At 37.3% G+C, this 27,392-nt stretch overlaps 1 protein-coding gene across 1 annotated transcript in view; it reads right to left on the bottom strand.

Moving 5' to 3' along the window:
• Nucleotides 1-27,392, bottom strand: part of LOC104273313 (regulating synaptic membrane exocytosis protein 1-like) — a gene marked incomplete at both ends in the record, with an annotated part of 85,536 nt that overhangs the window by 11,051 nt on the left and 47,093 nt on the right. Inside the window, 2 exons of the mRNA XM_009868617.1 lie at nucleotides 11,178-11,344; nucleotides 21,050-21,162. Of these exons, the coding sequence (XP_009866919.1) occupies nucleotides 11,178-11,344; nucleotides 21,050-21,162 (280 nt within the window). The remainder of the gene's footprint in view (nucleotides 1-11,177; nucleotides 11,345-21,049; nucleotides 21,163-27,392) is intronic.

Here is a 27,392-nt window from a genome sequence, read left to right as displayed (position 1 = left end):
CAGTCATACCACTACTCTTCAACATTGAAGACTGACAAGTTTTCCTTCATTATCTAAGAAAATCAGCCTCTACTTAGTGACTCTAAATGTCTTGTTTAGAGTAGAAACTTTGATTAAAAAACCACAGTCATACATGGGCAAATTATCAGCAATATAGTTAGTGTCATAAATATAGAAGTTGCCTTCCGGTATTTATAACAGTCTTTTTTTTTTTTATATCAAACTGGAATTCCATTACTGTTTTAGTCATGCTGAACATAAGCTAAAGCAGTGTAATATCTTAGTTCTAATACTGACTTTAACAACTTGTATTAAAAAATTAGGAATATGTAACTGTTAAAAAATATACGAGAAATCAAAGCAGATAGTTACCATTGCCATGTGCTTAATTAGGTTGCTAGTACAAGCGTTGAGTCTAATCCCTGAAGCTAACGTGAACAGAAAAGTGCTTGATAATTCAAGGCAAGCACTTCAACACAGTGCAGAAGTCCAGTCAGCCAGAATAAAACATACAAACAAGCGCTTAACATTCCGATTCAGCAAAGTGCTGGCAGGGATGTGTGGCACAGTGCATGCTGTCGACTTCACTGCATATAAATCACTAACCACAACCCTTCATTGGTTGCAGTGAGCGATCATTCACCCTTCACTGAAATCAAGTGATTATTCTCGTACACGTGGTCTGTAGCTCCCTTCCCTTCCCTTCCCTTCCCTTCCCTTCCCTTCCCTTCCCTTCCCTTCCCTTCCCTTCCCCTTACAGCTGACAGTCACTCACTGCTGCTTGTTACTTTTGTGCAATAGCAAAAGCTATTCATCATCTTCCCATTTACTCTTTCCTTTCGCTCCCTTCCCTTCCCTTCCCTTCCCTTCCCTTCCCTTCCCCTTACAGCTGACAGTCACTCACTGCTGCTTGTTACTTTTGTGCAATAGCAAAAGCTATTCATCATCTTCCCATTTACTCTCCCCTCCCTGCGCACAGCTAAACTTTCTCATATGAAGATACACTTCAAAAGCTCAATTCTCTGCAAAATCCTCCCAAATATCCATTTTAGTACAAACACCTATATGACAAAAGCAAACAGCATGAAGAGAGATCTTCCAGTGAAGAATCAGACCACCATGCTCTGCTGGCTAACCCTCAGAGATGTTCACTGTCAATATACAGACTGACTAAACACTCTGAGATCCCAGTTCACCAAGGAATTCTAAAATTTGACCTCTCTAATAGTGCCTCGAACCAAAACCTTGTTTCTATGAAGAGGAAGCTGGCCTCAACACTAGGTCAAACTGGGCAGTTAACTCATGGTGCTTCTGTTTTGATGATTCTGAGCTGGATGTCTGATCTGCCTCTGCAAAACTCTATCCCTCCTTACTCTAAATTCTAAGAGCTTGTGAAGTAAAAGCAGAAAAAGTGTGTAAGAAAAACATTCCTATGTTTTTCTGCTCTAACACAGTCTCTGGATCACGCACAGAGTGCAACTCTGGATTTCTGTGGAAGTTAGCTAGGCAAAAAAAAAGACTCAGTGAGTTCTCTCTTACATGACTAGCTTTATTTTTGGGACATGACAAAAATGGTGGAGAGATTGGCCCAACGTTTGCAAGGAAGAATGAAAATTAGCAACTGATTTTTATTTCAGGTGAAGCAGTTTAAGGTAATTCTCTCTTTTGCTTCGAAGCAATGAAAATGCCCCCAACAGTCTAAGCCAAAAAAATGGACCATGGGAGGTTCTAGAAACAGAAATTCATTCGATAAACTCTATCTTGGGGAACACCATACATTGTCCCCACAAGCAGGAGACACATCTGAAGGGGAAGGGTCTGACTTTAAAGAATTCAGCTCCACTCAATATACCACTGAGACATTACATAGATTAAAAAACTTTGGCCTTTACAGGCCACCTAGTACCAGAGGAATCATAGAATCATAGCAACACCAAGGTTGGAAAGGACCTTAAGGTCATAAAGTCTAACCTACAGCCCTACACCACCCTAACACTAAACCATCTCCTGAAGGGCCACATTCAACCATTTTTTAAACACGTCCAGGGATCGTGACTTCACCACCTCCCTCGGCATCCCATTCCAATGCTTCACCACCCTTTTGGTGAAGAAGTTTTTCCTAATATCCAAAGGACTATAATGTAATAGGATTATAATGTATAATAAAATGTAGTTGCTAACTATGCTTTGAAGTTAGACACTTAGTTCCTAGGAAGGTGCGAGACTTTATATACTTGCAAATGTTAGACAGTTTTTCAGTTACAGCTTAGTGAACCATAACTCAGTCTCTAAAAGTTAGTCTTGTGGGTTGAAGTGTGAGACTTGAAATTTGATTCTGAACTGTAACAGGTACAAAAATCAGCATGATTTAATTATTCCGATTAAAAAAGCACTTATTTATGATATTTTTTGTTATTTGTACAATAAGAACAAAAGAAATATATTGTTGCATTATACTTTAATTACTTTTATCAGTGCAGCCTAGTTCTAGTGTCTCATACTTATTTCTCAGAAAGGAGAGATTTCTGTTTACATAGAAGATGAAGGATTTCATACTTAGGTGAAGTACAGCCCAATCACCTTCAAAAAATTGCACCTGAAAGTTGCAGGATCTATACGATGTCATGACAAAGAAATGCTCAGGCCAAGAAATACTCTTCAGTCAACTTAAATTTGCAGGGACGTAATTTAAAAAATAAACTGGACACTCTTATAAGTTTGACAATTTTAAATCATAAAAACAAAAACTTCAGAAAAGAGGACAACTTCAGTATTTTCTTCCTAAAGCCATGTCAATTGTCATTATGAACAGAAATGAATATTGTTTCAATGAGCACCTTTGCACTGGGGCTTTGACATTTGATTAAAAACTATGATGATCAACAGTCAAGCTGGTCACTTATAGCTGCAACCATCTATACATTTCTAAGTGCTTAGCTATGCAGGCTTTGAAGCAGATATAACATGGGAGACGAGTAACAAATGAGAATTTAGTCAAAGATTCTTTAGAAATGTGACAATCTGTAATAATCTGGAGTTAACATTTCTGAAAAGAAAGGCTGATCTGATTCATATGTAAATATATATGCAGCAGAATTCATCATTTCTGTTACTGCTGCCCTACTCCGTGGTGCTTTAGGCCTGAGAAATGTGGGACAGACCTTCCACAGTGATATCATGAAATGCTGCATGTGGCAGAATTTCACCACAAAAGAAACACCCTCATGAAAGTGCTGATTAAGGACCAGATTTTCAGTGTGATGCAGACTGATATTCCCACACTGCTGTCTGTGGAGCCATGGAGATTTATAGTCACCGGGATCCATCCCTTCATAAATTATTAACATCTACGCCTACTGAGGAAGAGACCCACAGTGGCACACAGCTAGTGGCATACAGCTAGGCACGCAAGAGGTATGCAAGTACATAATGTTTTGGGGTTTTTGTTTGTGGGGTTTTTTAGCTGTTTGGCAGTGCTGCAGCATATGTAGTAAAAAATCCTAGAATGAGGAATGACCATACTTCCAAGTGCATGACAATGTCTCCTTTGCCGGAAAAGGATCTAGGCTGATAGCATCTTGAAAAAACCAGAATAATATTTATTTTTATACAGAGTACCAGTAGTGAGAGCTATAAAAATCAGGAACATCCAATTTGGCTTAATATACCCAAATGGATCTCCCTCATCCTAAGCTAGAGTAAGGCATATTTCATTGCAAATTTATATAGCTCAATCTCTTCCTTATATAATGTAAATTTGCCTTTACACAGGTTTGTATAAGGAACATATGATCAAACGTGCAAGGTACAAAAAAATCTGTAATATTTAACACATTTTCAAGATCGGCTCCTAGATTTAGATCATAAGTGTGGCATAGTAAATACCTCACAGAAAGGCAATTTGAAACTGCCTCTAAATTCATTCTCATTCTCGAGGTGATTTGGTTTTATTGATGAATTAACTGCAGTATTCTTCTGTTGTTGCTGTTGTTGCCTCCACTAGTTATGTCTGCAGGATCTATAACACTAATTAAAAGATTTCACTTTTTTTTTTTCTCTGAGTGAAGAATCTTAACTACACCCTGTAAATGTAGCATAAATTGTATGTTTTAACCCTACTCACATGATACAAAATAGGGTGGTCAACTTTAGAGCTTGATAAGAAAAAGGTGATTTAGCACAGAGGGAAGCCTCCTAGTAACATTTTCAGGTTGCCTCAATGGGGAGGAAAACCAATATTCCTACTCTAAGTGTGATTCCGATTTGATAGCAGCAGAGTGGAAGGCAGGAGACAACCTAATCTGCCAAAGGGCATTTGCATTTCTGAAGTACATGCATATTGAAGCGCGTGTATGCACACTTGGAGAAGTAAAATAAAAATCACAGGGTTGAGGTGCAGCCTCTTAAATTGGTTAAGAACTAATAGTGTTGCACATGCAGGTGTGGAATAAGATCTGAACCTGCGAGAAACCTGATAAATGGATGGACGATAAAATTGAGTGTGCTATGATTAGAGAGGATTGCCTTTGATGAATCCAACTTTAGCTGTGAAGTATGCATATGAGTAAGGTAAAGTGTCAGTATCTACAGCAGGTGATGTGAAAATGGGAGAAAGAATGTGGGAGTTAAATACCAATGAAACAGTTTTTCATTTATGTCACCTGTGTTGTTACATACAGCTGTCACTTACTTTGTATTCTAAAAGTAAATATTTTACTTTCTTTTAGCTTCAACCCCAATCTAGCCTGAACTAGAAATAATTTCAAGATATATCATACTCACCCACCCAATACTGACAAAATCACAGAACAGTCGAAGCTGGAGAACACCTTTGGAGAATGTTTAGTCCAACCCTCCTGCTCACTGCAGGGTCAATGAGAGCAGGTTTCTCAGGGCCATATGCAGCTGGGGTTTGGATATCCTCAGGTAAGGAGACTATACAACACCTCTGAGCCACCTGTCCCAATGTTCAATATATTTTGCAGACAAAAAAGGTTTTCCTTATGTTTAAGTGGGATTTCCCTTATTTCTATCTGTGCCCATTGCCTTTCACTCTTTCACTGAGAAGAGTCTGGCTTTGATTTCTTTACCTTCTCATCATGCACTTACGCACATTGATAAGATCCCCCCTGAGACTTCTCTCCTCCAGTCTGAACAGTCTCAGCTCTCTCAGCCTCTCCTTGTATGACAGATGCTTCAATCCCTTCAACCACTTTCAATGACCCTTTGCTGGACTTGCTCCAGTAACTTCATGTCTCTTGTACTGGGGACCCCAGAACTGGACTCAGCACTCCAGATGTATCTCACTAGAGCCAAGCAGAGGGGAAAGATCACATTCCTCAGCCTGTTAGCAACACTCTTCCTAATGCAGCCCACAGTGGTGTTGGGGTGTTGGCCTTCCTTAATGCAAGGAGACATTGCTGTCTTGGGTTCAACTTAGTGTCCACAAGGATCTTAGGGCATTTCTTGCAAAAGTGCTTTCCAGATGGCACATGGTGTTATTCATCCCCAGATGAGAATTTTGCATTTCCTTTGTTGAACTTCATCAGGTTCCTATTGGCTTACTTCTCCATCCTATCAAGGACCCTCTGAATAGCGTCTTATCGACCTAGTCTCTCAACCATTCCTATCAGTTTTATGCTGTCTGCAAACCTGCTGAATGGGCACTCTGTCCCATCACTCCAGTTAACGCTCTCCCCTCTTAAGCACATCCTTATTCGTGTGCATACACTTGGGAACGGCTCCTTCCTGCCCTTTACTGTTGATTGAGGTCTTGCCTGTCTCCATCACCCAGCACCCTTTGCTCATCAGCTCACCAACAACTTCCTCACTTGATCATGTGCCATCATTTCCCTCCTCCATCATTTCAAAGCTGAAGTGTACTGGTGTTCTGAAAGAATAACAGCTACGTGCAAATTGTATATGCTGTTCTGGAAATCGGGGATGAAAATGTTTGTCAGATAGAGTCTGACAGTACAAACCAAAAATTAAAGTTACTTTCCTTCAGTAACGTATTGAGAACATACCTGAAGCATATATGAGTTTTTGATACAAGCCATTCAGTGGCATGGCATAATATATGAAATAAATTAGGACTAGTTTAAGTCCACTGTTACAACTCATTATATGATCCTTTTTCTTTGATAAACTCATTTAAAATATTTTAATTAACATTTGATTAAGAAAAGCATGTAAAACTAGATTAAAATATGGCACATACATAATTGTATCACATATTTATTAAGATATTAAATATAATTCTTAATAAATATGTGGATTTCAAGTTTAAAATGAGGAATAACAGTGAGATTCCTAATGCAGGGGCAATTTGTTTGAAATCTAGGTACACTGAGGGAAATTCACCTTAAAAATATTTATCTAGTCTTTCGTATATTTAGCAGATATTGTTCAATCAGATTTAAGTGAAAAATCTTATGGTGGCCAATTTGCTAAATCCTCCAAAACCAGAAGCTTCCAGCTCACCTTTAACACGCATGACAGTTCGCTACCTGACATCACCAAGAAGCCCCGGTATCTTTGCATAAGCAGGTCCCTAATGAAAAATGATGCAATGAAATTATTTGGCATGATTTTTAATGAAGTGAGCAAATGTCCTTCTTTGTCTAATCAAGCCCATACAGTGCAGATTAATCATCATCCATTTAACATGAATTCATACTTATCAATCATTTGCATTAAACTGAGAAAAATTCCTTTCTGCTTCATTTAGGATGTGAGAAACGTTCATAAGTCATATACAATAGCATCTGTAGCATACACAGGCAGAGAGTATTGCTTCACTGTATTACGAATGCATAAAGACCACGACTGATGAAAGCAAACCTCCATAAAGGACTAGCAATCTGACTTCAGTCATGAAATATACACCAAATACTATGGCAAGCTGAATTCACAAATCTGATTCAAGTCAGAAGTCCCAGAATATTTTGTTCCCAGAACAAAAATTCCTCATATTTGCCTGCTCTTCCACTGGAGAACATGGCAGTCAATGAGACCTCTCAGGCTGGTAACAAGAAAGATATTTGGAACGATTTCATATGCAGCCTAGTTTACCTGCATGTAGCCATTCATTTGAAAATGCTAAACAAATCAGAAAAAGCTATTTCACATACATATTTAAAACTTGCACCAATCATAATTCCATCTTGAAACAAGTAAGTGTTAATCAACAAAATCTCCAGACTGAATATTAATTAATGGTATTTTCCATGCATGCTATGTCGCAGGTTTCTGACAGGTAATCCAGTCGCAAATACACTGTAGGAATGAAATTAGTGTTCTGAATTAAAAGGTTTAGACACAGTCTTGTCATTGAGTGAAGGAAATGGAAGATTTGCTTGCATTCTTTCTTCTATGTGCTCAAATTTCCTAATACTACAAGACTTTAAATTTGGGAATTTTGACCCATAGAACAGCTAGAGTGTTATCTAGCTGCATTGTTCTGCAGCAGGTGGTTCACACAGTGCTTCATTCTATAAATGTTGTACGTTGTTAAAAGCATGGTGCAGTTTGAGTAGTGTAAGTGAAGGAGCTACTTGTTAGCCTTAGAAATTACTGAACCCGCCCCAAATTGTTCTATGTTTATAGCTAATACCCATAGACTTTAGAGCCACAAGGAAAAGAGATGTAACTCTGGGTTTTAAAATCTTTCCAGCTTGAATAAAGAAATAACTATTTATAAATATACAATAATAAAAAATATTGTCTGAAATAACAGAATCTCAAATCTTCAAAACTGAGGGGGAAAACAGAGAGATTGATCCTGCCTGGATTGATGGGGAAAAGGCATTAGCTAAATTTTTTAACGACTTTTCCTCTACTAGGATTTGAGAGGAAAGATCAGGAGGCTGTTTGTGCCAGCAGGACTGGCGGTGAAGTCGATGGATATAAACAACATTCACCATGGCCTGAAACCTCGGTCCTTCTGATATTTAAAATGAATGATATTTTGCACAAAATTACAACAAAAGTTAGCTTTCTCAATGACTGCCCTAAAGAGGACAGTATCTTGTATTTTCGTATGTCTAGGATTCTAATGTATATCTCTTTTCACAGATGCATTAATATGAGGGATGATGGGGTTATAGTGACTAGTGACATGAACTACTACTGCTGTCTTAAGCTGGCACACTTCATATTCAGAAATTTGAGACCATAACTCTTAATGTGAATAGCTAACCAGTAGTTTTCAGCTCATGTAGAAAGGTTAGAGGAGCATAGTTTCACTTCAGGTTACTAATCTGAACCCTGGAGTGCTTTCTAGTCACATTTCTCCATTTAATTTAACTCAGTGATCTGGTGAATAGCCCGAGGATTGATTTTTCTCTATTTGGTGGAGGAAGAGATGGGGACACCCCTTCCAAAGTTGATGCAGACCAGGAATCTTGCTGGTGTACTTGGAACTTAGGTATTTTTCTTCTGGATACAAAAAGTACCTAACAATACTAGTGGAATGACTCAGTTTAGTGAGATGGCTAAAACTGCGCCACCTCCTTTGAGTTTCTATATGCTTACTAGGTATAGAAGGTATCTAAAGAACAAAAGTAGATACATAAAAAGGCAGTTCAATGAACTTTTATCTTTAAACTTAGCATTGCACTCACACACTTGTCACATCCACTGGGCTGACACACTTCCAAATGAATATGTGTTTTCAGTAAGAAAAAAGACAGCAAGTCAAAAAATGCTCCTTCCCTGACCCCTCCTGCTTAATCATCCCATCCCATCCCATCTCACTTGATATATGCTGACGTCACATTCCTTGGAGAGAAAAAAATAAAACTCGAGCTCCAGCATCTATCTGAAAATTAGGTGAACTATCCAAAATAATAGGTGTTTTCTTCTTTGTCATGATGACTCATGGAAGTTAGACAAATAATTTGACAAATAATTTAACAAAAACCTATTTTAGGTGAATTCCACTGTAGATAAGTAGTTTCTAAGGGTAAAGTTAAACAGTATGAATCTCACTCTGACAAAATTTTTTCATAATACAGTAAACCCTTTCCCCAAATTAACTCTTCATTTCTATATAATAAATAAGCTGCAGAAAGAACTGACTAAAGACTATGTGACAGAGGCTACCAATACAGACACAGGAGGGTAAAGAAGCTGACTAGGTAGGTAGGTAGGTAGGAAGCTGACTTTGGTTCAAATCATCAGCAAAATACCTTCTCCTTTTCTTTTCTTCAACACCCAACTTCCTTTCATAATAACCTCTCACTATTTAACTCCCTTGCTACAATATATGTGCGGGTCTCTAGACTTTGACCTTTTTATAGCAATGATAGACAATCATCCAGAAATAAGTGTGGACAATTAAAATGAAAATTTTGAACAGTGGATGTCTTTTCTAACACAACATCCAAATAATTTCAACGTTCATTCTGTTGCACTTAGTAGTTGAAACAGGCTAATTGCAAAGATAGTAAACTAGGCATGTCTCTCTTATTTTAACATGTCTGTCAGAGAAGTGAGTAGTTTATGAATCTGGTAATTTCTTCTTCATGCTTCTACTGAATAAGCCGCACTGTATATTATTACTATATATTTGGTTCACTATGGACGTACTACCTGAATCGAGAGAAAATTAAACCAAGCAAGTATAAAGTGTCTAGTCTCTGAGGTATGGATTCTGCAGACCGCATGAGAAAGGAAAGTAATCTGAATTCTGCCTACATCTCACTTTAAGGATCTAGAGTGAAGCTGAACCAGAGCTCCCATTGCAGACACTTGGTTTTGCACACTGAGTCAGCTAGTTCTGTAGCCAAGGTGCTCTGCTACTCTTTAGAATGGAAAAGGTTGCAAAAGAGCAAGGATTTGACTCTAGGTTTCCCGCTTTCCAGGCTCACAGGAGGTTACAGGTTCTCCTGGTTCTGATATTTGTCATCAGACATTCTTAACTGAAGTAACATTTCTGATAAAAACTGTTCAACACAGAGCTATTTATGCAAAAAACATCCTATTTTGTTCAACCTGTCAAAGGTACTGTGGCAGGGCCTACTTGAGAAAATTTAATGTCTAGAAAATACAGCTATTTTGCTATGATTAAAGTCCTCTGTAAGAAACAAATACTGAAAAGCTAAGACACAATAAAATGCAGCTTTTAAACACATGAATTGAAATAACTTTACACACTTTAATACTTTAAATACATTTACAGTTCCACTGCAGTGTTCTGCTGGATTGTGGATTACAGCAGCTGTTTAGTTTTAATTTCACCAGTCTGAAACATGACTTTGAATACCCTGGTGAGGTTTCCTTCACAAAAAAATGAGGTGGTATTCATTCATACATAGAGGCCAGTTCCTGAGTTTCCCTAACATCCCTTCCCATTGCATGAACAGACCAAAAATCCTAGAGCTGAACTTCTTGGACAGTGAGTCTGTCTAGATGTGTTCTGAAGTACAAAATGATGCCTTCCAGAATTTTATCAGGTTGATTTCCTCCATAAGGATATATTTTTTTAATAGTTCCTAACCCTACTTGTGGTTTATAACTCTTAAAGTCAAATTTTTGAGCATTCAGACACTGGTAGATGTAATCATAGACTACCAAGCCAATCCTACAGCCATTATAGTTGGTAGCAGCTTTGCCATCAAGTTAAATGAAGACAGGAATCAATCTCTGTATCCAAAAAGCACTAAACTAAGAATAGATTATTATCAGGGATGCAAGAGATATTTTGTTATTGACAATGCAAATTAATTAAACTATTTCTGAACTGGAAATATGAAAGTCACTATACAAATCCTTGTTTCAAATTTAATAATCTATGAGGCGCATGAAACCAGCAAAATAAAAGCAAGTAGGTAGGGAAGTAAATAAATAGACAGCTTTTATGAAAGAAAATTCTTTAGATAAACAAAACTAGCAATATTTCTGCTGTAATACCATATAGATGATAGTGTGTGTTCAAGTTCCACTTGCCACAAATACATTAATCTCTCATCTCCGCATGGGAAGTTTGCTTTCTGTTTTTAGAATCCAAACTGCAAAAATACTGTCATCTTAAGCAAGCGAGGACAGTTTGAATGTGCATAACATTTTTCACGAGTTCTACATTGTGGTCATCTAATTTTAATATTTTCTGGCTGAATTTTGGCACTGAATGAAAGAAGGGGTGTGATACGATGGAAGCTGTGCTGAGAACTCACCTGAGTCTGCCCCGAGGGCGTTCAGATTGCTCTGACATAAAACTTGTGCTGCTGAGGCGTGAGGCACTGCTGGTTCGGGAAATGGCTGACACATCACTGACATCACTATCTGATGATTTGGCAGAGACGTTATCACAACTTCTGTACTGATCTGTTTGTATATTATACTAGAGATCAAGAAAAGAAAGGGTGAGGAGTCTCATCAAAACAGAATGCGTATATTGAGACAACAAATGACCTAAGTATGACAATTCTCTCTAACTGCTTTCAGAGAAACAACTATATTAAATAACATGTTTAAGTCTAGTGAAGAAATCAAGCCTGGTATTTATGGGCTAAGTAAGACACTTGAAATAAATTACAGTATTGGAATTGAAACAGTCTGCTGGGTTTTTTTTAGTACACTAGAACTATAATAATGAAATATTTATGCAGTGGACAGTCATCTTCTCACATGGATACCACCTATTTGGCTGCAGAACCTTTTCTCCATTTTTCAAATATTAAAAAATATACTATGAAATACATGTAGAGAGTTAGTTTGAACAGGACAACTGCATATGTGTCTGAATGATACATAATGCTACAGGAAGCTGACATTGGGGACTGGTTTCAAAACTTAAGTTCTGTGAGAAAAGGGAAAAAGTTACACTTTTTGCTGAAAATATCTGCTTGTATCATGATATTAGAAAACTAGCCAAGCAGAAAGCTAACTCAGCAAAACCAGATTTTGTCTTCAGGCAGATCAGTTCCCTGATCAGTTTCCCTGATGCTTTCACATGTGCACACACGTGAGAACTAGAAGATGACCCAGCAGGAGAAAGATGTGGACGGTGTAGAAGTTATTTCCCTTTTGCTAACAGGAGAAGCTTTGATTAGTTAAAGCCAACTGTGACACCACATCATCTATTGCATAATGCCCTTATAACTCACATCATTCAGACATATATAAAAGGAAGCTGCAATCCTAGCAATGTCACACTTACCTACATCTTCAATCACACAGGCATGCTGATCAAATCATTGTCAGGTTCATGAAGCTAACACCCAGTATCATTAGAGATCGAATCAGCCTTGGCTGGGAAGCGACTAAAAGAGTGCTGTATTTCCCAGGGCACATAATGGGAAAACTATTAACACGTGGGAGGACTAGGCAGTTTTTGACATGACACTAGGGAGTTCATTTTCTGGATGTGCGCTCTGTTAAACTGCAAGTCATAACAGTTTATTTACGAATCATACAAAAAGCTGCGACAGTCTGTGAATATCCCCAGCTCATCCAGCCACTGGGTCAGTAGGCTGAGTGAGTTGGCAAATGTCATGACTTGACTTTAAAAGCCTGGCACACACATGCTTGGGTTTGTGCACATGAATGTATTAGGGCCTCCTGTCCTCCAGTCAGGTTTATCTTCTCTTGCTCCAGTGCCTTTTAGCAACTGTGTTTGAGGTCTGCACAGCACACTTGGAAACCCCTTGGTAAAACACCTAAGATAAGGAAGTTACTGGGAGTAGAAAAGGGGAGGAAATAAAGCGGATATTGAGCACTGACTGTAAATATAGAAATCTGTAGGAGAAATGAAGATTATACAAAGCTAGTGTCCCAGTATGTGTTTCAGGGTTACTCACAGCTCCTGGACAGCCTACATCAAGATTAAAAACGTAATACAATTTATGAATAAAAACCTTATAGTTTGTCCTGAGGAGTGTGCATTGAGCATCATCCGGTGTGAGGCTTGCCCTGGCTAACTGAATAAAAACATCTGTGGGATGGAAAGTTCGGGTTGACTAAAGGTAAGTTTTCAGCTTCAAACACTAACTGAAACTCTGCAGATGATTTCAGAATAGCTTGGAGCATGATGACTTTGAGCTCAAATAACACGTCTAACAGGCATTGACATAGAAACATGCAGCAGAACACTGATTTAATAAACTGAAGAAGTTTACAAAAAATACAGAAGACTCAAGAATTCTAATATTTAAAAATATTTTCAGCTACAGCAAGGATTTATTTGTAGAGTCTCTTTCCAAGTGACTTGGTGTGGCTTATCTGAATATAAATGACCAATGGGGTTAAAACGAGACTATGCTGATATATTTATTCAGATCATCTTTTGCAAATGGCTTGTAGAGTGTGTTAAATAATTTTGCTGCTTGCCTTCTTTCAGATCACAAAATAAATGTTTCTGAAATGGAAACACAAAGCACACTAATTCTTATAAGCTCCATTTCACAGTAATGGAACATTTAAATTTTTTCAGATGACATTTTTCTTCTAAAGTCTAAAAAAACAAAAGCAAAAATAAAAGCTATGAAAACTTTTTATTTAGTCTAAACATAAATGTTCAGAGGCTGCTTTCCAGTTTAAGTTAACCTGCTCCACACCTGAGATAGCCTTGAAATTTTATGCAGAATTCCCATAGAATTCCTTATGAATCCTTTAAGCTTTCTTGAAATGAGACATCTAAAAATATGAAAAGCATCTGAACACATGGAATGTTCTGGCTTTCTACTGAACTGCAATCTGCAAAAGAAATCATGATGCTATTAAACAAAAAATTTCTGTTCCTTTCAGTGAAGTAGGGATTTCACCATTCCTATATATTTAAACCTTATCTAGAAGTTATCCCTCCACAAGTGAGGTTTCTAAAATACTTTCTTTAAAATATAACTATGCAACACTCTCACATACATTTGCTCTTTTTTTATGCATAGTAACAGAGTGCCTCAGAAATAACTTCATAATTTATTTGTGTTTGCCGAAGACCATCTGACTTCCCTGCTCTGTCATTATGATGCTTAGTTACTTTTTCTCCTCACCAAAAAGTCCACATTCTGTTCACGGCCCTTCATTTTAGAGTCCATACAGTGAATCTGGAGTGGTAGATGAAGATTTGTGTGGTCCCTGAGCAAACACGACATGCTGGTGGAGAAGGCTGACACAATCTGAGCTCTCCCATCAAGGCAACCTTCAAGGCCAGATGCGGTGGCTTCCTTTGTCCTGCTGGAAGCCTTTCTTCTTCCTACGTGTTGAGGGAGGTACGGGCTGCTGGCCTTTGTCCCAAGCCGCACCTGAATTTGGCTGTTGATTTTGCACTCAATTTATTTTTCAGCTGCAAAATAACAACGTTTAACACAGTGGACTACATATGTGCTGCGGGGCAGTGGGAAACCCTCAGTTTCACTCTTATTGAATTCACTCCATCTTTCCCGGGTAGGCTACGTGAACTCGAAAAGATGGGGAGGAGAGAGAAAAAAAGCATCGAGCTTTCTGGGAGAGACGTCTGGGATACTGGAAGTCAGAAGTCCCAGCTTGTGTACCAGTGACTGTTTAGGGACTCGGCCTCCTTGAATGATTGCTCAGTACCAATACAAAACCATTTATTGCCACAGGATCTTCAGGCCAGCTATCATCCCCTGTTAAGTGGGGGCTCTGCCTTGCTCCCTGCAGTCCAGCAGCCTGTACAAAATGAAATTGCTTTGTAAATACCAGACTGGTTTAACAGGCACTCTTTCAAATGTTGGTGAAGAGAGAATTTTACAGTGAGGTGGAAGAAAAGAAGAAAACTGAATCCATGTCTTCTAGTAGCCTTAGTATTCCAATCAGAGCTACTGCATAAAACATGGAATATCCCTTCCTAAATGAGATTTTCATGTCATGGTTGAGCTTTTACTAATCTTTTGTAGTGTATGCTAAGGCTGTGATCCCCAAGAAACTGAAAATCCTCCCCTTCACAGAAATAGAGATTACCACGAAAAGGGGTGATGTTGAAAGTTAATGCCGAGTGCTACAGCATTACTCCTTCTTCCAGATGTAGCTCCTCCTTCCTATAGCTGCTGCGTTTACTGAATTCACTGTTCTCTACAGAAGGCACACAATTTTTCCTACTTATTCCTTAACTATCCCTTTTCCATACAATCTGATAATCACTCATCTTGCCTAACAGTTAAATAAAATTAAATCAATTTTTAAGTTAACTTTTTTTTCCCCCTCAAGTACAGACAAAAGTAAATAGTATTCTTTTGAAAAACAGTGAACATGAAAAGAAAAATATTCTGCAATACACTTGAATTTATCAATCAGAAGAAAAATGTTATGGGCTAAGATCCACCTATTCAGTATCTGCATTAAAGTAATGCCTGCAGGTTTACAACCAGGCTCAAAAGTAATAAGATACAGTCCTGCTCACCTAGAAGACTGCTACTCTTAATAACTCTCCATGTATTTGTAATAAATTTCCGTATCACATTGTATTTAAATATTATATATTTTTGCAGCTTCAAAGCAAAGTGAATTTTCAATGCAATCACTTCTCTTTCACCTCAGCATCTTACAGAGTTAAAGCTTATGTAACATTGCTATTCCGAGTGCACTGTTTATCACATTAGGAGAGTTGCTGAACTTTGCAGCAACTTTGATAGCAATTATTAAATAGTAGGTCTGGGTTTTTTAAACAAATAGCAGCTAGCTTTAAAACTGCAAACTATCTGCACTCTCTGCTGCTGCATTACAAAGATAAAAGTTTTTCCAGTATAACTATCTGAAATATAAACAGCTGAAATGCAGTTCTTCCACTCACTTTACCACCTGTGGAGTTGCTGCTGTGTCTAAGCCAGCAAATGGAGAAAAAAGGGGTGTGATGAACTGCAGATGTGTTAACATCAATGGAAGAAGCACAGATGTAAACCATAAAAGTGTACTTCACGTATACTTTTACAGTTCCTCAGTGATTAACAATGTTAGCAATTTTACTGATTATAAGGCACATTTTAGAAGTCATTTACTAGTCCATTATAATTTTATTATCAAGTATCTGTATTTCTAGACTTGGCTCCCAAAACTATGGAACAGTAGTTCAGAGCTTTGAAAATGGAAGGAGTGTCCCCTCCTTTGACTACAAAACAAGCTTCAGGCGACCAACCTCTGAAAATACGTGCCTCATTAAGTGCTTAAAATGAGAAAATTAAATGGGGATTACAAAGAGGATATCAAAATGAGGAAAGAGAAATCCAGAGTCATGCACAAAGCACATGTTTTATGACTGTTCACAGAGGGCTCCATCAAATGCTGCTGGGGTTCACAGCCCAGCAGTTGGCACCTTGGGGTGTCCAGGCCTTATCTGACACTCACCAGAGTCTGGGTCTTAGGAGCTTCTCCTGTGATGGTCCAGAGCTCACTAAGCTCCGGTGATTCTAAGTAACTCTTCCCGTAATTGTATCCAACCCAACTACTGCAAACACCACTCAAATTCTGAACACAAAGCAGTAAAAATGATCAAGTCAGACCATGGAAAAGAGCAGTGAAGCCCAGATTGAGTTAATGGACCCAACTCATAGGGTTGTGAAACCCTACAAGCACTGGAGTGACTGTCATATCAATATTACATATAGCAAATGTTTTTGTTTTTTTTCTTGAATGTGGATAGAAGGGAATCAAAATAAGATACTAATCATACTGATATTCAGAGCATTTTCTATACATAACCCTAAGTTTCTTGCCCAGCATCCCATAAAATTTAGCATAATTAGTCTCCTGTTATTCCAAGTCTCATATCCAGCCCTTCCTTTTGGACATTAACTATCAAGTTAAATCCAGAGTGCCACTGAACAAATGCCATGATTACACTTTTATGCTAAATTCTTTCCAAGCACATACAGTCTTAACTGAGTCAGTAGTGCATCTAAACATAGAGTGATGTCCTTTGAAGTATACATTACGATGCTCTAATCAGTAACTCTCTTGAATAAACAGACCTCCCCAAAAAATGTGATGCACATTCTCCGGAAAGCTGGAGAAGAGGCAGCACGTTGTTTGTGTTCTGTGTGTGGCATCTGGAATAGAAAAACTTAACTGTATTTTGAATTAAAAGCCTAATTAAGATGTACCCTCATTTATATCTATGCAAATCCAGAATTATGCTACCGAAGTGTTTTGATTCTCTCAAACATTGCAACAGCCGAACTATGTGCACATTAGCCACTACAGCCTTACCAAAATACAAGCAAGAGGGCAGACGCTTAAAGCTCTTCTTCAAACCATTGTGACAAATATGCAGAGGTTTGTTGTTGGAGAGGAGTATTTATTCATCTAGCTTTTTAGAATTTGACCGTTTCATGTAAATTATGGAGACTTTCCACTGGAACTGGTGAAAATAAGGGTGTGAGCTCTGTGAAGGTCTCAAAACAATTAGAGGGAAACAGCCATCAAGACCTATACAAACGTAGAGTAGACTGTTATCTGTTCAAAATCATAGAATCATAAAATGGCCTAGGCTGGAAGGGACCTTAGAGATCATTTTAATCCAGCCTCCCTGTCGCCAGGGACACCACCTCTCAACTAGATCAGGTATCACGTGGGGAATGTCCATTAACGGATGTTTAAAACACAGATGTTTAAAAATGTTCATATACTAATTTGCATGGTACGTGCTTGAAAAACCAGTGCTTGCTTACTGAGCCTAGGAGATTGAGAAAGGTAGAAAGTACAAAAATTGAAGAAATGCACCAGAAATGCACTGGATGTTGCAAAGACCATGTTATGGTATATCTGAAAAAAAAGTCTTGTTTTAATATGAAAGAAAACATATTTAAATAAGGAATTAATTTTACATACACATAAATATTGCAAAGGAGATCCAGTCCATACTGAAGGAAAATTCTTTAGAGGTTGAGACAATTTTCTATGTAATAAACCAAGCATATTTGCAAATGCTAAAAGAGTGGCAGAATCAAATCCATGTGAGCTGTTTGTTCTGAAAAGGAGGAAGGAGTATTTTTCTCATAGTGCAGCACAGTCTATTTTCTCTAATAAATATAAACACTTACTTTCTGAAGCAGTGGAAAAACTCTGCTACTTGGGAAAGAAGGAAGAATTTCTATTAAAGGGGGACAAACTCTGCTTGCAGTTGCCATATTTTAGCAGCCATTTAACATTTCTTTCTCACTATTCCAAAATGTCTGTTAGACCACCGAACATTTTCTTCTTATTATTTCAATTCTTGTTCCCATAGGTTTCAAAAACATCTCACAGATTTGAGCATCGGAAATTAGGTAGTCATAAGTCCTCAGAAGTCTCAGTCATCAGTTTTATTGCATAACCTGATAGGAGTTACTACTTTTTCATTACAGCTGTCTAAATCTTCATCTGTCTGGTTTATTTTCATGACTCTTTCAATATCTGAGGTTAAAGAAAGTCAGTAGCAAAAGGTTTGCTTTAGTAACATTTTTAAAGTGGTGACTATCGCCATTATGACGTGAAGCAAACCTCTGCATCACTGAATATAGTACAGTGTTAGAACGTTCCAGTATTTGTTCTCAGCACTTAAAAATCTACTAAAGATTTGACCATCCAATCTAGGAGTACACCATTACCATGCAGAAAACACATGAAAAGTTAAAGACTTTTGGATTTAAATTCCAAGAAAACTAACTCATTCTCCTTACTGCTGTCTTTGCATGGAAAGGAATGTATGTCCATCAGGACACTGGGTACTCCAAGAGTATTTTTCTTATAATAGCAGACAGAGAACCTGCTTCCTCAAAGTTGCGGGCATACTTTTTTTAAAAAAAAAGTATGAATAAAACATTTTTTCAACAAAGTTCTTTCATTTAGCACTCATCATGCTGTGATTTCAATTTTGATTTTATTTCTACATGTATTTAAAGACTAAAGATGATACTAGAAAACTCTAGGTACTAGAGGATAAGAAAAAATCATAACATTGCAGGCTGATATTTTCCAATAACTATTTAACCATATATTGGATTAACATTAATCCAATAAGAAAAATATATTGAGGAGAAAAATAAAGCTTACGAGAAATATTAAACAGTCAGGATTAAAAAACATGTTTCATAATGAAAAAATGTGAACATTTGAATCATTCTGTAAGCACAGTTAATCTAAATCAGAAAACTGGCCATTGACTATGAACAAAGGTTTACATTTGGTCACCTTGGACAAAGTCCTCAGATGACACATTACCTTCCTCTCCTGAAAACTTTATCAAACCCATTTTAACTATTTATTGACATGGTAACTGGTTGGGAAGTACCACAGAGACACACTGCATCTCACCCTCTTGTCCTGAGTTGACCTCTTGTGAAGGTAACAATATCAAATAAGCTGTTTTAATTATTACGTAAATTCTGGCTTCTGACATGGTCTCACTGGAAATCTCCATCCCAGTTGCTGCGTTTTTTAAATGTCATTGACATCCCACAGTTTGTCAGTTAAGGACCTAAAGCTCTGTTTCTCTTATTTCTCTTCCCTTTTTCTGAACTGTTTTATTTAAGTCATAGTTTGTGGTGAGGTGGCCTCACTTAAGAAACATCTTTATTAAAGCTGTCTCTGAATTTAACTAAAATGAGGTCTTGAATAAATCTTTAAAATCCGTTAGATGTTATAAGTCAGATATCCAATTGCCTATTTACCCATTTCTAAGTAAATTTCTGACTTTTTTTTTTGAATACCTCACTTAGTCGTTATGTTAGCCTGTGCTTCCAGGAGCAAGCACTGATCCTGCAAAACACAGGGAAATGACCCTGGAGGGGCAGGGGCAGAAAGTCCAGTGCCTGTGCTACTGCAACACAAGCCAGAAGCGTTCTGATGTCTGCAGCTCTTGAGAGTTTGACAATGTTTGGTGGTTTATCTATAGCACCAATTCACAAATGGAAAGTCCACGTCTTTTAAAATGTAGAAATAAAAATATAAGCATTTAGTTCTCACTGAGGTGAAGAAATCCTTCACAATGGGGCTCTTTAAGCACGAAAGTCTAAATTAATAAAAGCTATGATTTACTTCCAGCTACCGTTATTCTGAGACCTTATTTTTAATGCACACAGTTGCTATGTATGTCTTTGAATCTTTTAGTGGACTTTTATATTCATGCTGCCGTCCTGTGGCCGTTGATTGAAAGCACGTAACTCAACGGCACCAGAAGCAGGGAGCTGCAGGAATGGTTCTCCCCCAACTGAATTACTGCTGGTTTTGTCTCTGCCTTTTAATTTGCCTACACCAACACAGTTCTAAAAGGAAACACAGAAATTAACTAAACGCTTCCCCTCCTGACTTCTGCAAATGTTCCCCCTCCTTTAGACGTCACAAGGCAAAATGTCTTTAGCAGAAAATTCAGCTCCAGCCCCTCACGGCTTGACTTATAAGTGGCAGTGCAGGCGTGTGAGACGTTTTCAGCAGTTTTCTCAGAAGCCTATATAGTTTTACACTTACAAAGTTGTGGGATATAATTTTCGCCTTAACAAGAAGAAAAAAGGTCCCTCTATGTAACTTCATTAATGTAATTTCATGTACACTTAATTATCAGCAGATTCCTTAAGGCTTTTATTAGAAAATAAGATCAAAGTAATCAGTATGTATTTCAATAAAGGAAATACTTCACCTATGACATTATTAAGGTGCAAGAAGATTACACAAATATGAGAACAGCTGCATGGGATTGACTCTAATTCTAGCTAGTTCTCTACATGTCAGACAACAGCAAGGGCCTGGAGAAGAATAAAAGAGTAGGGCCAACATACCATGACACTTCCATGGCCCACTTTTCCAGCCTCCAGGGATCTGCAGTCCAGGGACTTCCTAAGCTAGAGGTGACATGGCTTTGTTTACCAGCTCTTGAAGGACCTTTCTTCCCTGAATTAGTTTTGAAGTGTTTGGTTTTTCCAGATTCATTCTAGGTGACATCAACAACTAACGCACATCAGATGGGGGTAAAATTGATGTTACAAAGCTATTACCTAAAGACATTTCTGTCAGGCTTTATAACACAGTGTTCTGAGGGTTATATAATATTTAAAATAAACAAATTTAAGCCTTCAATTTTCAAGCCAAAATATTATTTCAGTACTACTGACTTTACCTTGGTATATTGCTCACGCTCATGTTCTTGGCTAGAACCAGACCCTGATGTCTGATTATAACGGTGCACTTTCATTTTCATCTGTCTTGTTCGCTCCTCCACTACTAAGCTTGCTGCAAAAACACACAATGAAAATCAATTAAAAATGGCAAAAACTGATTGAAAAAAACAAACGGTTTAGCAACAATTTCAGCTTATTTCCATCTCAACGAAACAAAGAAAGGTACAAACATGTAGAACAAGCAGGGTGTAAACACAGAACAAAGGAACACTAATGTCAAGAATTCAACCACTTCCATTGTGAGAGTCTTTACCTGCAAATGGGCAGACATCCCAATTTCCTATACATAATCAAGATGGTGCAACTGATATGAAAAGAGTGAAATAATTTAGCTGATAGGCTGAACTGTAAACCTGTTAAGTATTCTGGATGCAGGGGACATAAATCCATGATCATCTAACCATGTATTACATTAAATGTAGAAAATATTACAGTAGCATTCCAAGAACTAATGCATTAAACAGGTATTCAAATTTATTTTTAAAGTAATTAATTCCTACTACTATCTTAAAACATAACTGCTCACCATAGCTAAAGTTCTCCATTCAACAAGCCATAGTAAAAAGTACAGTAATTTTTTTATAAGTTCTTTAAAAGCACTACTTTGCTCTCTAATGTTCACTTCTATTTCAAAGAAATCATTTGTTCTTATGTTTTCAACTTCTCTACAAAAGTGTTTAAAAAAGAAATCTAATCTTATAGCTTCAAGAAGCTGTAGTGCTGTAAAGAGCATGTTCTTCAATTTGAACATGCTTTGACAATTAATATTGGCTGCGTTTGCCACAAGATGAACTTGCACTAACAGAAAGCAACGTGTGAAAGACTCCAGGCTAAGGCTCCTTAAAATAAGTTATCCTTTGTGGTAGTGGATAATTTTCAGAGGGAACTATATATTCTGCCATTCTTAAACGTGGTAATGCTACAAATGCAAAGGAATACCAATAAAAACAACACCTTGAAAACTGGTACTTTTTAACAGTTCTAGAACTAGACTCAGTTATTCTTCAATAACCATCCTGAATCATGAGCACTCACTATGTTCATTGTGTTTTAACAGGTTATAACATTCCAGAACAACTTTTTTTAGTTGGAATCTTTTGTGTAGTTGCAAATCAAAGACTAGCATTTTACTTGGGGAAACCTCTGCAAAACCTTCTAGGTCAACCATGATTGACTCTCTCCAAAACAATTAGTTTTAAAAGTCAAAATTTTTGTAAACAGCCCCTCCCAAGACCAGTGACAGGAGAGAGAAAATTTAAAAGGTGCATGGAATCAATTTTTAATCACAAAACACAGAGAATTTTAAATTAATGAAAAATAAGTAATCTGTCATGTTGTTTGAAGATCAGTATTCTGAATCAAGAGCTACCAGAGTTCTCATATGTGAGCTTTATGCTGTGGGATTCTTTACACCTCTATTTTTTGTCTGTGCTTTGCAGGCAGAAAGATAGGAGGGGAGGGAAAAAAAAAAAAGCAGTACACTCAGGACTGGATATTTTAGACTGTGCGTCACGATTGTGTGTGCATGCACCATCCGCAATTTCTTTGTGGAAATGATGGAATGTGAGCTGGTTGGGCTTGAAAAAGTATACAAAGGCTAGTGAAATATATATTGTCATCATGTCCTCCTTCCACATTTCTTATTTAAAAATAAGAAAATTAAACACAGGAAATTACATTGAAATTCTGTTACAGTTGCAAATTTAAGGCATAAAATAAAGTTATCATTGTAATCTTCAATCTCCCACACGCAGAGGGTCCAATATAGGAAATTCTGCACATGCAGAACATCACACTGGGCCCAGTGATTATTCCAGATGACTAATTATGTCGGTAAATGTGTACCTTAATTGCAATGAGTCCAGTTCCACCATCAGATATGCAGGCACAGCTCCAATTACTTCAATGGAAGTTGCATGGAGGTATCTGAAGGCAAAATTGAGCACTTTAGGTGAAATTTTTAAAGATGGCCTCTTATTTTAAGGACAGGTATGAAAGGATTAAGATATATCAATTAGTGATTGCAGTAAAAAAATCAGATATCTTAATCCTATCATACATGCATGAAATAGATCGAGGATATAAAATCAGAGGGAAAATTGAGACCCCTTTAAAAATTTAGCCATATATGTGTATGGTGCACAGATTAAAGTTACTCTAAAAATAACCCTTTTATTGTGTGACTTTTAGGTGTTTCACTCTGCCAACTTTATGTTATACTAAATAGTTTATATGATAAAATGTTGTTCTGTATTACTTATAATACATAAGAAAGAATATTCTACTATGTAATGAGATGCTACTTCAGTGGCTATATGTGAAAATTACTGCGGTTGAGGCTAGGTAAATATTCAACATTAACTCTGTAATTCTTGATCTTTGTTATGTTTAAATTCTTAACCTTAACAACATGCTTATGTTCTGATTTTCATTGTTAGATATCATTACACAAAATAACATGCGAACAATTAATGGGGACCATGAAGTAAATCTAAATTCTCTAACAAATAAATTTGGTTTTATGCATGGAGTAATATTTAATTCAACAGCAGTTAGCTGTTACTGTGTGTCTAGACTAGCAACTCTGTGAAATGTAAGTCTGGTCTAGAAAACAGAACTGTGTTCTTTCCACCTTTGTTTACCTTGCACATCTGAGTGTACATTTTATCTAGCTCAGTTCTGTGATGCAAAATTGCATCTGCCTGACAAGTAGCTTGGTATACTCTTTACATGTTAATAACAAGAAGGAGAAAAGAATCTAACACAGAGGCAAAAGCACATTAGCAGAAGCTCTAACAACCATAGGTAACACCATCATAACAAACACATTACTTTCTTGGAACACAGCTGGTTACCACAGGTAACAAAATTTGACATAAACAATACTTTGAGAACTTAACCTTCCTCTTAGAAAAATATGGATCTACTTTCTTCCAGGACATCAATATTTAAAGAGTGCTTTTCCTGGAGCTCTTGAGATGTAGGACTACACAGTAATTTACAGATTGAAGCACTGTAATCTCAAGAACTTTAAATTCTACAGTGGCCCTAGTATTCAAAATACGGATCTTTACCATAAGCGTCTCAAAGCAGTGGTACAACTACTATTAATGTCTGTTGTGTCCACATGTTACTCTCTTTGGTGTCAGAAGCCATGCTTCAAAGAGCTATGACTCTCGTCTTTTCAAGAGCTGCTGATACAGATGTGAGATCAATCTGCATAAGGAGTAAATGAAAGAGAACTCCTTGAGCAGGCTGCTTACATAAGGGGCACAAGTTTAGAGCTAAAGGTTTTACTACTGCTAAACCACGTGAAGGTTGTAGAACAACGATTTATATAAACAATCAAGCCATGCAGGAGAGAAAAGACAGACATACGAATGGAATCAAAATGTTATACTTCAATTCCATTAATATATTTATAAACCAGTCTGACTCCTGGCATCCCAGGTGTTCTGGCTCTGGCTGGGATGGAGGTAGTTTTCCTCACAACAGCCTGTATGGTGCTGAGATTTAGATTTGTGACCAAAAGTGTTGATAACGCAACAATGTCTTGGCAATTGCCGAGCAGTGCTTCCACAGCACCAAGGCATTCTCTGTTTCTCACACCACCTCCGCTCCCTCAGCAAGTAGGCTGAAGATTGCGAGGGGAAACAGCTGGGATAGCAGTCCTCAACTGACCAAAAGGACATTCCATACCGTAGAGCATCATCCTCACCATCATCACCAACTGTGGGTAGTCTTTCCAAGGTAGCTGTTGTTCAGAGACTGGCTGGGAATTTGTCTGCTGGTGGAAGGTGGTGGGTGATTGCCATTGCACCTTTTTATGGTGGGGTTTGTGCTTTTTTTTTTTTCTTTTTTTCTTAATTTTTCCCCTTCACTTATTAAACTGTCTTTGTCTTACGCCATAAGTTTTTACTCATTGTTGCTCTTACAATTCTCCCTCCCATCTGACCATGGAAAGAGAGTGAGTAGCTGGTGGGTACCTAATTGCTGGCTTGGACAAACCCACAACACCAAGCTACCAAGAATTAACTGCCCAATGTAGTTCTGAATGGTCTTCCATCAAAGAAACAAAAGTTCCCTCAGCTGTTACTTAGTTTATGATTCAACTCATTGCTAAGTGCCATCTGGGATTCAAAGGAAGAAGACATGGTCAATAGAGATTATCATCTCCCACCCCATATGCTAGCAGCTCCATCAGCTCCTCCTGGGTCTCTTCCTCACATAATTACATAAAATACTTTTGTGAAGACAGTGCATCCTGTACTGTAATTCATAACAGATCATACAGGATTCTAAATATGCTACATGATGGAAGTACAACTAAACATCTGGAAATCCAGTCTTTGAAGAGGTGATCATGGTATTAGTAAATGAACAATTTAACATATGCACATAATGGAAGGGTTAGTTTTTTACTCATAAAACAATTAAAAAACTTGCTTATATTTCTTGTGATAAAAGAAGGTTGGATTAACATTAAAGGCTGTTCTTGGTACATTTCCATCACAAGGAAATCATTGGGGTTTGTTTATTGACAAATATGCTCGTGTCCTTTGACTGTCTAAAATATGCAAGTCCATAACATGATATTTAAAGGAGGTAGGTAATAAATCTAAAAAAAAAAAAAGCTGCAGTTCTCATTTGCAGCCTGCAATTTACCCTCAAAGAAAATTAGGACCAGCTAACATTTTTTTTTCTTAAAGGAGATGGCAGTTTCTTAATTTTTCTAAGACATTATCTGTTTACTAAGAATTTATGTACTAGTCATGCTCTGTTTAATATGTCAGCACTATGGTAAGGTTAACAGAGTTACATCTGATGTGTATTAACTAGCTGAGAGCCCTCATCTTTATTTTCACCCTCAGAAGAAAACTAGTATAGGTGCATTTCAAACCATGTCTGCTGTTTAACCATTGGAGAAGTTAGACCTGGCCAGAATCTTAACTGTTCAGAATATGTGCTATCTTTTCAGTTATGTACAGAAAACCAGAACCATAATAAATATAGTATACTAGCATATAAAATATAGTAGGGCAGATGGCCTTTTCTCTTTTTAAAAGAAATACTTGAGTAGATAGATGGAATGTATTATATGACATCTTTCTATTATCCATAGAATGTGAATCTAACAGTGCATGAAATGTGACTTTAAAAGAAATTCAGTCTGCATTGGTATCAACAACAGACCAGTCCTGTGGAAAACAGTGAGAGTAGTGACCAGTGCAAAAGAAACAAGTAGTTTTAAGGTTTTAAGTCCCCTATTTAAGGTCTGAAAGGGAGACTAAACTCTATATGACCTGCATAATTTCTTAAATGGCATGAGGCTACAAGCAGTTATCTATTGAGCTGATAGTACATATGGGTTCATTTAAATAAGCATTGTACCACAGGCAGCAATACTGAACTAGTAAGGAACAGCAAAAATGCTATAGCTGCCTTTCTAGCTCTAGTTTTAACTTCTTGAGCTTAACTGTTTAGGCATCCATCTCTTTCACATTATAGCAATCCGCAAAGAGACTCTACATTCTGTAGACTTTGGAAACCTGTGAATTTTGTCAATAAGTAATATCCAAAAAGTATCTACTCATACATTTGAAAAAAGGGATTACAATTGTCTTAGCATTGAAACTACCTCCTTTGTAGCACTGTGGCCACTACCAAATTTCAAGAAAATCCACCTTATATCCAAAATTGAATTGTTGTACATGCTGCATGTTATCTCCAGCAAAATATCATTATCTCTGAAGTGAAGATGTGTAGGTATCTGGCAAATTAAATAAAGCACGAAATGAGAATGGAACTTTTGGCAAGGTATATGAAAACAAAATCTTTATGATTACAAAAAGAACAACATACAGACAGAGGGAGTTTTAGGACATCAGAAATAAACATGGGAAGTGGAAGACACTGAGTTTATCTAAGGTCAATGGATTCTGATACTTTAGGAAAACTATCATTCCAAGCATACTGTTGGTGGAAAAGATTCAGAGAGAAATGAGAATTTTAGGAAATCCAAGATGCAGGCTTGCAGAAACAGGTTTAGGAAATTATTAGAAAGAGATACGTAGCTTGATTGGGGCCATAACTGTTTACATATGGGAAGGCTTCTAACAACAGAAGGCTCTTTTATTTGGCAGATATAGGTACAACAATACCCAGTAGTTATTAAGTCAGGTGAAGTCAGGTAAGTAATGAGACATATGTTTAAAAAGCCAGCTGGTTAAGCACAGAAACATTTTTCCATCACTTGCAGTGACTACGTGAAAATACCTTTCT

The sequence above is a fragment of the Apaloderma vittatum genome, unplaced genomic scaffold (genome assembly GCF_000703405.1).
Source record: "Apaloderma vittatum isolate BGI_N311 unplaced genomic scaffold, ASM70340v1 scaffold554, whole genome shotgun sequence".
In the NCBI taxonomy this organism is placed as follows: domain Eukaryota; kingdom Metazoa; phylum Chordata; class Aves; order Trogoniformes; family Trogonidae; genus Apaloderma; species Apaloderma vittatum.
Note: the sequence above shows the minus strand (reverse complement) of the source record. Positions and strands in the feature narration are given on the sequence as shown.